Consider the following 13629-nt stretch of genomic DNA (forward strand, 5'->3'; position numbering starts at 1 on the left):
CGTCATGCAACACTCCCCCCTTCCTATTTTGCGCACGTCCTCGAGCACGGTAGTAGCAATACCTGCAAAAAACAATAGATATAAGTAAAGTCTTTATTGAAAAAAAAAGAAAAGAAAAGAAGAAAAGAAAAAAACAGCAATGACAATTTCACATGTGAGCATACAAGTGAAAGGCTGATTAAAGTTTTAAAGAGTACTAAAATAGGTGAGTAAAGACTAGTCAAAGTGAGACTTAAGTGGTAGATAGTGCTATGCAAAGGCAAGTGTGCTTGTACACCGCCGGTTATGACCACAGTCTCAATGTCCTACAAGTATTTAAGTTATTCCTAAGTGGCAAACCTACTCCTAAATATGAGCAAAGGTGATTGGAACTCTTTTTATTATTATTATTTTTTTGATGTGTGTGTAGAAGTTGATAAAGATTAAGGTTCCATCCCAATGAGACCCAAGCAATGGCCAAGAGACCTCCGCCAAGAGAATCTAAAAATCGCTAAGTATCTCAAGGGCGACAGACCCTTTTTCTTTCTTTTATGACATAAGGAGTACCCCATGAAGATGAGGGCATCGGTCTCGAGGGTCCATAATGTACCCCACAGTCCTACCAACATCTATCAAGGCGATAGAATCCTTGAAGGTCTTTTCTTGAAGCTTTTAGACGTCAGTGTTCACCCCATGGAAACCAAGGCATCGGCCCCAAGGTGCTAAGACAACCCCAGGTCCTACCAAGCATTTCACATGGCGGTAGACACATCATGTCTCAATTCACTTTGTATATATTTTTTTAGGGTATAATTTTTTTTTTTAACTCCTAGCACCTAGCTCATACCTAAGAGGTAGCTACCACTAGGGATAACTAATATACCTTGAAAGCATAAGAACTTGGCATACTCCATTGGTATATATCCTACACTGTCTTTAAATAGAAGTATCTTCTACTAAGTTCACTAAGAATCTAGAATTCACTCACCATATTTTAACAACTAATCAAAAACTTAAACCAGCCAACATTGTATGAACATGCAAACCATATATCCAAAAGATAAAAGCATATAAAGAAATAAAGATTAAGATTTGAATACACTTGTTGTAGTGCCCTGTTGATGTTGTTCGTTTGCATTGATGCATTGCTGATTTTATGCAGATTGCTCTTCCTTGGTCTTTGTAGGCGTAGCATGTCTCCCCCCTTCCTAATTTGTGGGCACGATAGGTGGACTATTGGGGCGTGTTTGATGCTCTTTTTTAGCGGAGATCTCTGCAAAATTTTTATTAACAAACAAGAAAAGAAAAGAAAAGAATAAAATTTGCTATTGGTGCCAATCACCGAATAAAGCCGAGGGAAAAAACCCAGTGGGAGAAAAGTGCCCTGGCTTGTCGATCTTATTGTGGAGTCGCTGAGCTTACCCTTGCCCTGGTAGTGGAGATCATCGCAAAAATAACATAATCCTCTAAAGGCATAAGGAACCTCACTATTCAAACATTGATCTACCAAAGAGCTTCAATTGTAGTGTTAATGCCTTATCTTTGGTTTTGGGTATGTTCTTCTTAAGATGCGAGAATTTTAGCAATTGTCGAGGAATTTGAGAAATATAAGAGGATTTAGTCATTGAAGTGCTAGAATCTATGCTCAAAGGAGACGCATTTGGACTTGTCTTAGGTACACAAGTTGATTGTGGAATTGTGTAACAAGTAGAAATTGGGACAACTGGCGTTTCAATACTTGTTTTAGGAAGATCAACACAAGAAGATTTGTAGGTGCTATCACAGCCACCTATCCTACCTTAAAAAGTTTGTGTTGATTTCTTTTGCACCCACTGATATGGAAAACCAAGGGTGGCTTTTGGAATCTTTCTGAAACGCTCTTTTACCCCTAGCAAACCATGGCATTTTGGAAGCCAAATTGCTGTTGCACCCTCATAATAGCCTTGTGCTTTAAGAACATGTTTTGGGACCCAACGAGTAACAATCTGAGGTTTAGGCTTGGAAAAGATGTGCTTCTTAGGAGGCTTAGCAACTGGGCTAGATGGTACAAGTTTGTACGCATCTTTGGGTAGCCAAATTGATAATTCCATCTTGCCTGGCCCTCTTTGAGCAGCGACTAGAGTAGTTGGAACATGCCAGCCATGGCCCTCACTTGAGTACTCATCAATTATCCACATCATTTGTGTTGGAGCTTCAAGAGCAGATTTTGAAAGTGCTTTGTGTAAGGTAGAAACACCACCCTTTTGACATGATAATGCTCGTGGAGTAGCAGAGACTTCCTCAACATGCAATGCTGTTGTGGAAGCATTCCTATAGTACAAATCATCTAGAAGGGCACGTGGTTGTACCATTCGTATAGGAATAATATCATATCCATCTGAGTCACAGAATTGAATTGGCTTAGGTAAAGCACAGGTCGATAATGTTGCAAGGACATGACTCCATTCTAGTGGATCAATTAAATGCTCAGGGAAGGGTTGTGGAATGTATGCCTCATCTATTACACTTCGATTACCCTTAAGTCTCTCAGTGTTGAAACCCCTACATGAGGCTCCACACATCCACAGATCTTCTCGCCCATCTGACAATGTAACTCTTGAGCCCTCAGATGAAGCAGAATCAAACTCATCTACTGGAGACCTTGTTACATCACGATATGAGTGATTCCTTAGGTTGACCCTTGTGATGACAGAATCATGTCGGAGGTACAAATAATTGTATCCCTAATCTTAAATCATTTTAAATTGTCGCATGAATGGTCTACCCAATATCACTTCATAGTTTGGATGTTTTCCAAAATCCACTACTGCAAAGGTGTGCTCATATTTAATCCCACATGTGGTGACCAATATGTTCTCAAGCAGCCCAAGGGGATGTTCTAAGCTTCCATCTGCTAGCTGCAAGCGCATCCTGGTACTCCTAATAGCTGGTTTGCCCCACTTTTCCCAAATGGACCTTGTCACAATGCCCACTCTTGCACCACTATCAAGTATTGCAGTTGAAGATACTTTTCGCACTTCTAATGGGAGGGTAGCATTTCTTTGATCGTCCTCACAAAATTTTCCTACTTTGTTGATAGGAACTGGCATAACATGCTTTGTCTCAGGGTGTATAGTACACTCATGGTGACCCTTTTGTAACAATACCTGCTCTGACAAACATGTGGCAATATTATTCCACAACTCAGGTCGAATTTTTATCAAATCAACCAAAGGTAAGGTACAAGCCACTGGTGCTGACAAAATAGCTTGCACGGTATTCATATCCTTCTCCTTTGTCAACCTTTTATGCATGGAGGGTATCCTCAAGGTTTGAGAACAGTTCTCATATTCTCCCAGATATGATGGTAAGGTTTTCATTGTATGCTTGCTTCTAGGAGAAACAATTGTTTGAACTTCCTCCTGGATGCTTGGGCGTCCAAAGTTGTTTTCCGTGCCCCTGGTAAAATCGACCTCAGAGAATGGAAGCGAACTAATAGAGGACATGTTCTCATTAACTTTCTCATGAACTGCGGCCCACATCTCATTTGCCATGTCCTCATTAGCATCAATAACTTCATCATTGCATGGGAAGATAAGGCTAGGTGGTGGCAGATTACCTCCTTTCAATTGGGTGTCAATTGGTGCAGACCTTTCGCTATGAGCTTGTGAAATGAGCTCACTTTTCATTTCCCGACTTGATGACACTTCTGGTATGGTTTCTAATGTTGGCTTAAGAGAGGTTGGGCCCCGAGGAATAGGTGGTGGTGGTCCCTCAAGTATTGTCTGAGCTTCCCTAATGAGTTGCTGATGTACAGCTAGATTGATCTTCTCCTCACGAGGGTTTGGGTATTCTTGAAGTTTCTTGGGTAGCTCAGATAAAGCTGCAATGCGACTTCTATGAGCATCAATGATGGCATCTAGAGTCTCATTCACTTTATCCACAAAAACAGAACCCCCAGAACTATCCTAAGTCGTACTAGTCTCATCTTGTTTAGCACAAGTTGAGGTTGCCGCTCCTCATGCACTTCTTGGGATGTAAAAGTTTTATCCCTCATGTTTTGTTTAGAGGCATCTTGAGAACTAGTGGATGCACTTTTAGTTTGCTTGTTTCGGTTCTTCTTCCTTCTAGTGGTTTTTTTTTTCTATTGGACTATAGGGTCTTGTCCACTAGATTTGTCTTTGCATCCCTAGTTCGAGGTGTCTCATCAGTCTGTATTTCGGCATTTTGTGTCTGTGATCTAGTCATGACTCTAAGTGGCACGACATCCTCATTCTCAGATGAAAGTGGTGATGGAACTGCCCCTACAAGGTTGAGTGAGACCTTTGGTTGAGAGGTGCCTTCCTCATGTGGTTTCAGCAGACAATCCTTTGGGAAGTGTTCTACACAACACCCTAGACAATATCTTTCAATTGGTGGAAACTGTTGTACTGTTGTATTGGATCGAGATGCTTGCCTTGAGCGATGTGGACAATCACGAGCCCAATGGGATTCTCCGCACTCATAACAAGGGCCCATTAGTTTGGCCTCTACTTTCCTTGGCTGCCATTGACCTGAGGGGCCTTGAGTCCTAGGTTGGTAGCCGCCTAGCAACATTAAAGAGTTTTGTTCCCCTGGTTGAGTCTCCAGTGCTTGGCTTGGGTATGCGGGACTTTCAAAGAGATTTTCTTTGGATGAATATGATGCGTATTCCTCTTCCACATAGCCTGGGTTTACCAAGTCTCTACACATATTTGAATTGTCATAGTCAACAACCCTCACAGGAGCAGTCCCAGGAGCAGGAGGTTGAGCACCAAGAACATGTCGTGCTAGCTCTTGTGCCATCGGTGGCTTACGTTCAAAATTAGTATACTGTTGATACATTTGTGGAGCCACTCCACCCCTTGGCTGCTCACGCTCCTGTCTCATTCTTGCAATGCGAGTACATTCCTGTGTGGTATGGGTAAAGTTCCAAGCACAGGCTTGGCACCACTTCTTTGTGGGTTGGTTTGTGACTAGAGGAGAAAAGGTATTACATTCCTCTGTTTTATGGTTACCGCCACATGCTCCACAAAGATGAGGACCTGTAGGAAGTACACTCCTCATTCTCTGCTGCAGTTGTTGTGGTTGCATGGGTGGACGATAGGTCTGTCCTAATCTCCTTAGTACTAGGTTAGCTATCTGGTCTGGATTTACTAGAGCGCTAGACCCTAAACTTTGGTCATCACCCCACTGATCTCTAGGTTTCACCCCTGGGCCAGAACCATCTTGGAATTTGAAGTTATCGGTGAAATCCATAGCATCATGGCAACACTCATTGAAATTTGTATGCTTCTTCGCATAGAGATGTGTATGCAGTGTTGAATTTTTGAGTCCTTTTAAGAAGAGAGAAATTAATCGACTTTGGGCGGGCTTCTCATCTTCTGGGCAACGATTAATGTACTGCTTCATTCTATTTACACAGTCTCTAACACTCTCATTCTCGCCTTGCTTGAAAGAGTAGATGTGTGCTACCGTGTCATGTTGAATTCCCATCAAGGAAAAAGCAGCAATGAATCTCTTTTCCAAAACTCGTAAAGAAAATTTGTCTGAAGCCTCTAGTGCCTGAAACCAAGCAAGGGCCTTTCCCTCAAGAGTGAGTCCAAATCCTTCAATTTGAGTATGCTTGTCAGCCACTTGCTCAGCTCGAACTGCTTGCCTAAATGCTGCTACATGGTCATATGGATCTCCCGACCCTTCATACTTCTTTACCTGTTTCTGAAGAGTTGATGGCCTTACTTGTCTTGAATACTCATCATAGGGCCTACGGCCTCTCACTCTCAGTGGGAATTGTTCCTCTCTTTGGAAAGATGGTCCACATGCATCCAAAATTGGTGTAGGTCCCCTATTACCAGCCTCACCAAACCCCTCCAAAGATCTTGTCACCCACATTTCAGGAGGTGCATTTATGGGAGGCCGAGTTGGCTCCCCTACCCTCCGATTGTTATAGTGCAAAAAATGTTGTTGGGGTGTGATCTGTGGTCGCACTTTTGGTGTCGGATAATGTCTTGGTGCTAGAGTTGGGCTACTAGCAGTGGTCCACTTAGATGTTGAAGGTCCCTCTCTAGTGAACTCTCGTAGGAGAGGGGCAACAGTTTCTCCAAGAAAGGCTGTCTCTCCTGGTATGGCTGTATTTGTTGAGAACACTTCCATGAATAATGGTTGTCCTTTCCACGTGAGCTCCCGAATCTCCTTCCAATCTAAGGTTCGGTATTCATTGGTCCATTTATCAATTATTCGGTTCATGTGTCCTGCAAGCTTCTCAACTACCACCACCAGTGCTAGAGGAAGATCTAGCTCTGGCAATTTAGTTGTGGCATAATATCCCTCCAAAAAGTCCTTATAGACCTCTTGAAGTGGATCATCCTGTAAGACCTTTGTCACTGGAATTTGTCGCACAAACTCCCATCGGTTCTCAGCCCCCTAATCCATTTTGCTCTTGCCTTTCCTATCCCTTTCTAAATTTAGATCTACAAGAAGTAAATCATCAATGGACGGCTTTGAGGACTGGGCATTGGAGGGTCCAGGCATGTCCGGCTCAATGAGCCAATCATCTCTAGACTCCCTTGCTTTGGAAAGTTTCGATAAGTCAAAGAACTCGGTTTTAGAGAGCTCCCCTAATTTGTCTACATTTTCTGGATAGTAGGTGACTTCGTAGCGAACACCATACCACCCATGTACATGTTACCCTAGTCATTGACTAGAGTTGCTCTATCAAGTTCTGAGAAAATGTCTGCGATCTTAACAAGATACCGTTGTTGTGGATCCCTAAAGATCTCAGCTCCTTGAGCATTCGTATAGACATATTGGAGTCTCACATTAAGTGTTAACCCCATGGTGTCGACTTCAAATGGATTAAAGGATCTTGTGGGTGTTCTATTTGGGGCTAAGGGATGACTATTTGACGGCCCTAGATTGTCCATGGACAATGAGCTAGTTGTTCTAGAGGAAAGGGTATCGGATTGGGGATTTCAGCAATATCTGCCAAATTTCCTACCGATTGGGTCTCACGTTCCTGCGTAGGTACTCTAGAAGGTGCCCTAGGCCCTATGGTAGAATCTATAAGACGTCCCGACCGCAAGTGCATAAGGTCAAATTTTTTTGATTTTTTATGTGTTTTTTTTTTGTTTTGTCTTTGTTTTTGTTTTTGTTTATATATGTATATGTATATATGTATATGTATATGTATATGTATATGTATATATATATATATATTTTTTACCCTACCTAATCACTAAATGCAACTAAAATGAGTATGTGTAGTGTAACTATCTATCCTCTTTTTTTTTATTTTTTTCAATTTTTTTTAAACGATTTTATTTTTTTTAATTACAAAAATTATGAATCACGCTAAAAAAATACTAATTATGCATAAAGTTACAAAAAATTTAAAAAGAAGGTAAGTTACACTAATTATGCAAAAAATTTAAAAAAAATAAAAAATTACAAAATATGCAAGAAAGTAGACTCCTAAAAAATACTTAATTTATAGATTTTTTTTATTTTTTTTATTTTTTTTATTTTCTATTTCTTTTCTTTTGTTTTCTTCTCCTTTTGTTGTTTTGTTTTGTTTTTTTTTTTATTTTTTTGTTTTGTTTTATTTTTTTTAATACTAATAAATTTCGTACTAATTACACAAAATATGAATCTACTAATTATGCACGCAATTACAAAAATTCTTAAAAAAATACAAGCTACTTTAATTATGCAAAATTTTACAAAAAATTAAGAAATGAAAATGGACTCAAAATACGAAAATAAAAATTCTTTCTTTTTTTTGTTAATATTTTTTTTAAAATTCCTTTCTTTTTTTTCTCTTTTTTTGCTTTTCTCTTTTTTTCTTTTTTTCCTTTTTTTATTGTTTTGTTATTATTTATTTATTATTATTATTTTTTTATTTAAAAAAATACAAAAACATGAAAAATTTAAAAAATTTAAAAAATTTTAAAAATTTTAAAAATACACCAACCTTATCCCTCGCTGCCTCCCGGATTCTTCGCCGGCGCACCCAGTCGTCTTAAATGCGCCTCGCTCTCCTTTGCTTAGCTGCCGACTGCTTCTGCTTCTCTTGCAGCTACCTCCACTTCTCTTTCTGCCATCTGCTCCTTCTACCGGCCGCCTCCACTACGCTTTCTGCCTACAGATTTGCTCCACGCTACGCTCTCTGCCGACGCCTTTCACACCTTTACTTGCACGCTTCCTCCACGCAAAGCTCAGCTTATGCACTGCTTCTCTTGCAGACGCTTCTCACCTTCTTCAGCTTTTCGTCTTCCACCTCACACAGCTACACACGCTTTTGCCTTAGCTTTGAGCCGGCCACCTCGCCTCCACTTCCAGCTGGCCGCCCACACCTTCTACCAGCCGCCTCCACTACGCTTTCTGCCGGCGCCTAACACTCCGTCTTCTTCACTCCCTACTACGCTCTGCAGGCCACGCCTCCAGTGCCTTCCACTCCACACTGTCGCATCAGTTGCAGACGCCCCCCACTGCAACGCTCGATGCAGTGCCCCCCTCGATGCAGCGCTCGATGCAGGCTCTTCAACGTCAATGTATAAAATATATATATATATATATATATATATATATATATATATATATTTAAAGCCACCTTCGCCCTTCTTTCAGCCGCCCTTCCAACAATCCTTCGCCCTCCTTTCAACGAATAAATATATATAAAAATATATATATATATATATATATATTTCTTTTTCTTCACTGCGCCTTATGAAGACGCCTCCCCACACAACTTCACTGCAGCCTCTTTCTGTGTATATGTTTTTTTTTTTAAAAAAACCGCCTCCAACACCTCCTACCTACCTCTCGCCAACCCCATCAAAAATACAAAAACAGAAAGTACTTAAATCTGATTAATGACGAGATTTCTCTACCGCAATGGGGTTTTAATTTTTTTGCTTCTAATCAAAAAACAAAAAACACACAAGGCGTCCTTGAGATCACACACTCAATGCCCTTGTAAACTCTACTCTAATCTACCCTAATCCACGATTTTGCAATCAATGGAGCACTTAGTAAGAAGTAATGGTTAACACCCTTCACTAACTTAGGTGTTCGTTCCCCGGCAGCGGCACCATTGTTTGAGACATCATAGCATAACGGAGGCTACACTCCAACCCACACACTTTGTCAATCCGTGAATGCAACCCGGTTAGCGCATAGAGGCTATCCCGAATGGGAGAAGATTAGTTAACCACACACTAATGACTTCTAGTTCTACTCAATCCTTCTTCAACACTCAAGCAATCAATCTAACATAATCAAAGCATCAAGATTAGGCTACACTTAAGCAAAAAAATGCAACTTATGCAAAGAATCTAACATGCAAAGAGCTATCACACAAGCCTCAACTACACATCATTTCATGGACAAGCTTCATCACATGCACTCTAAAATTCACAAATCAAATTTTAGTATCAAAACATCATTAAGAAATCTAGATTAACAAGTGTGTAGACCATAACCTCATATCATTAAAAATGTAAAGAATAGAGAGTACAAGATTGAAGCAAGAATGGAGATGGAGAGCCTTGGGAGAGCACATGAGAAGGAGCTATGAAGCAAGCTCTCTCTATGAGCCTCTCAACCAAATGACCAAAGAGTCCTTTTAGCTCTCAAATGGACCACCTTTTATACAAAAACTCTAGAACTCCCAAAAGTTCCCATGTGGGATTATTGTCAAGCCCTCTCCCACATTCATCTACAACTTGGAATTCTTTACAAGAGCCCTAAGTGTCTTTTTTTGCTGCATCCTTGCATTGATCTTTATTCGTCATGCAACACCTAAAATTAGGCCTCTTCATTGTTCTTATCACCTAAAGCCTCAACAGTATTAGCCTTAATTCCTTAAAATTAGATTCTTACAAAGTCCTTTTGATGTCCAAATGCCTCCTAATGGAGAAGAATGAGCAAATAGATCACATAAAGTCCATTCCAACTATACAAACCACACCAGGACAACAACGAGCATGTACAAAATCACATGGACCATGTAGAGCACACCTTGAGAAGACCAAGCATATAGAAATCACATAGAGTCCATTCCGACTATATGTGGATCAAATGGACCCTAAAAGCACACTGAGAAAAGATTAAGCATGTGGAGATCCCTTACAACCCATTCCATACATATATAGACCATTATGACCATCCAAACATAATCTATGATATTATATATGGCCATCATGTGTGGATGATGTATGTACCATGGACATGCGTACATGGCCATCATATGGATGATATACATATGCACATGATAGCATGCATGTTCATAATGCATGTATGTCCATGCCATGTCGCATGGTGGCATGGACTCATCACATTGACATGGACACATAAAGTGTCATATCATTAGAGTAGTCCACATAAGCAAAACCCATGGAATGTAAGCTCACCAAGCTTTCATTCCGTAGTTTTGGACCTTTCTCGATAGTTAAAAAATAAGTGATGTCTCCATATCAAAAGTTATTGCAGAAAGCTTCACATCTCGATTATTTAAAAAAATGTAAAACCCATGTTTTTTAAATGTTCTGAATTTTTTTTAAAATCCTTTTTGAATCCCAATTAAGTCAAAATAATGTCCAACACATTGTCTTACATAATCCTCATTATTAAATCAATATAAATCCATTATTCAATAATAGTTTAATTCTAACATAATTTTATAATTAACTATGGATGAATATCACGGATGAGAGAGAGAGATTCAAATAGCAATAAAAAAACTTAACATGTAAATTAATCCATCAATCACAATTAGTAAACATTAATGATAATTAAGCTAATACTACCAAACTATCTTAATAACTAGGTAATTTAGCCTAATTGCATGTATACCAATAACTAATGTTTTAATTTGACTACGAACTTAATGTAACTAATTAATCATTAAGTACAATAACTAATCTTCAATACATCAATTAAACTTGAAAATTAGCTTCTCTCTCTTGCATAGTTCTTATTTGATTGTACCAAATAATATCTTCCTACGTAAATTATGAGAAGATTGAAGCATAGTTGGTGAAATTAATATAAACCTAGATGAATCCAAGAACATGCCCAAATTCACCCTATAAGAAAGTGCAATTCATAACCTCAGGGTAGTCATCCACAATAAAATAAACCATCAACTCCATCATGCATAGTATAGACTAGATACTACGACATCCCCACTAACGTCATACGTCATCAGTGCCCAATAGTGGTGAATTCTTCTTATTTGTATTACTTGATTAGCTAGCAGCCCAAATCAAAGCTCACAAAGCATCTTTAGCAACAAGTGCAAGCCTAAATGAGAAGAAAGAAAAGAAATTCAAAGGTTTTTAGGGTGGAGCTCGATGCCAAAAAGCAAAAGAGAGAAAAGTAAGAGAGACCCATGTAGACAGCCAACCAAGCTGGGGCTTATGTATCATGCAGAGGGAGTAAGATTATTCACCCTTCTGGAACACACAGATGGGCCAGGATGAGCAAGATTGTGCATTCTCTCGCTATGGGCAATTGTTGTGTAACTAGTCTCATCAAAGACTTGTGTAGCCAGCCTCATCAGCTTGATACCTGAAGACACTTGGGGAAGGGTAAGGACAGAGGGGCACCAGATTTCAAGTATTTTCCTGTGGAGTGGAGCTTCTTTTTTATATTTCTTACCACCAAATGCCTGTAATTGCAGGCCATCACCACCCATGCTGCTGCCTTGAACTTGCTCAGAGAGGACCTCAACTTCTCTGACAAGGTCTCTTCTCTTGTGAACTTGTAGCTGTGGAGATACAGCTGCCTGTTCCTGTAGCTCTCATACCCTGGACACTGGTAAAATGCGCCATCATCCCAATCGCCTGATGCTGCTTCAATAAGCTTGTGGTGTACTAATCTTTCCTCGTAGTAGTTCTCCCCATACCTTGTGGCTTCCATATTGCCTACACCCCCACATTTTTGCAGATTTAAATTTTACTTGACCAAAAAAGGCAAGCAGCTTTTCAAGTTATTTAAAGAAGATGGTTAATCTCAGAAGGCCATTAAGCACATAATGCGAGGGCAACATATGAAAACATCAAGAAGACCATGAGAACATGGCATACCAATACAGTTTGGATGAGATAAGAGGGCTTAGTCAGCACATATCCACATGCTCGTCGACACCCATCAACATGCTTGATCTGTATCAATGCATTTGATATGGATCACCGTGCTCGACAGAAGTAGACCGGATGTTCTTCATACCCATTCATTTTAAAGCTTTCCGAAACCAAAGATCAGCATAAAATAATGTTGGCCAATTTACTAGAAACACTCTCTAAGGTCAGGATAATAGACCTACCAGGCTGCTAGACACTCACTACCACAGCTAAACCAAACAAACTCATGAAAGGAAGACCTCACTGTCATAGGCCATATCAAACAACCCAGGGTAACACCATAGCTATATCATGCAAACCAAGACACCATAGCCATATCAAACAACCCAGGATAACACCATAGCTATGTCATGCAACCCAGGATAACACCATAGCTATACCATGCAAACCAAAACAACCCAAACAAGAGCAGAAGACCTCACCATCATAGTCATATTTAATAACAAATAAATGCCATTTTGAGTAAAAAGAGGGATCATAAACCCCAATATCACTTAAGTGAAGCGGGAATAAGAGAACCAAAAGAAAGAGGACCACCTTAATACAAACCAGGAATGGAATGAAATAAGCTCAGCTTTGTTTAAGAAAACAGAGGGGAGTGCAACCACCATAGCTTAAATCAGAGAACAAGCGGCCCAAACCAAGAACTAGTTAAACACGTTGCTAATCAATGATTAGGGAGCGAACCCAGTAACAGTAATAGTTCTAACCATGCAAAGCCAGAAGCGCTCCTTGTTAAGGAGGCAAACCCTAAAAGCCAACAGACAAGCTCGCAGAAACCCACAACCAAGAGAAATGAGAAGAGGGCAAGCTTCCCGACAACCAAGAGACATCCTTTTGCATACCTTGCTCTACAAAGCTGCGGCCGACGAAGGGAGCGAAATGGGAAGAGGGCGCACACACTCCTTGGCAAATTCTGAAGATTAAAGAACCATTAAGAGGACCACCCATCAGCAAGAAGGGCTCGTCCAGCGCGGGAAAACTCAAGCTGTAGAGGGGAGAAGATGTTGCTTGGAGGGCTTGTACCAATTTGCGACCAAGGAGAAGGCAGCCCAAGATTCCGAGAAGCCGCCATAGCTGTAGCCTGTACAGCTCTAAGCAGAGATGAACATGAAAAATGAGCATCCCATCAGTATCTATGACTCTTGTTTGCCCTACATGATGGGAGACACTTTTTTTAAAAGGACCTTCAATGCATGTATTTGTCTGATTTTTTTTTAAATTTGAACGATTTATATTACATGAGGGTCCTTTTACAAACATACACACCTACGAGAGTTCATGAGGAACCAGGTAGTAGGCAGCCGTGGATCGAACCTAGTACCTCGGGTTACAAACCATCCACTTTAACCAACTGACCTACTGAATGCATGTATTTGTCTGATTATAATAACTCAGTGCCAAGTGGTAGCACTCACACCTCCCAACAAGGAGGAGGGCACCTTCCAACAACCTACCTATAACCTATTTCCCTATATAGAGAGGGAAGTGATGGCATATACCTTTAGTA

The 13629-nt window shown here is 40.3% G+C and overlaps 1 protein-coding gene across 1 annotated transcript; it reads right to left on the bottom strand.

Moving 5' to 3' along the window:
• Positions 1–10968: 10968 nt before the first annotated feature.
• On the bottom strand, positions 10969–13316 carry LOC147615230 (uncharacterized). Its single transcript, XM_086779281.1, has 2 exons — positions 12965–13316; positions 10969–11900 (listed from the first exon to the last, which is right to left on the bottom strand). The coding sequence occupies exons 1-2, from the start codon at positions 13242–13244 to the stop codon at positions 11533–11535; spliced, it is 648 nt and encodes a 215-aa protein (XP_086635407.1). The 5' UTR covers positions 13245–13316; the 3' UTR covers positions 10969–11532.
• Between the last annotated feature and the right edge of the window lie 313 nt (positions 13317–13629).

The sequence above is a fragment of the Cibotium barometz genome, chromosome 40, assembly GCF_041138505.1.
Source record: "Cibotium barometz isolate CiBa-2024 chromosome 40, ASM4113850v1, whole genome shotgun sequence".
NCBI lineage: Eukaryota > Viridiplantae > Streptophyta > Polypodiopsida > Cyatheales > Cibotiaceae > Cibotium > Cibotium barometz.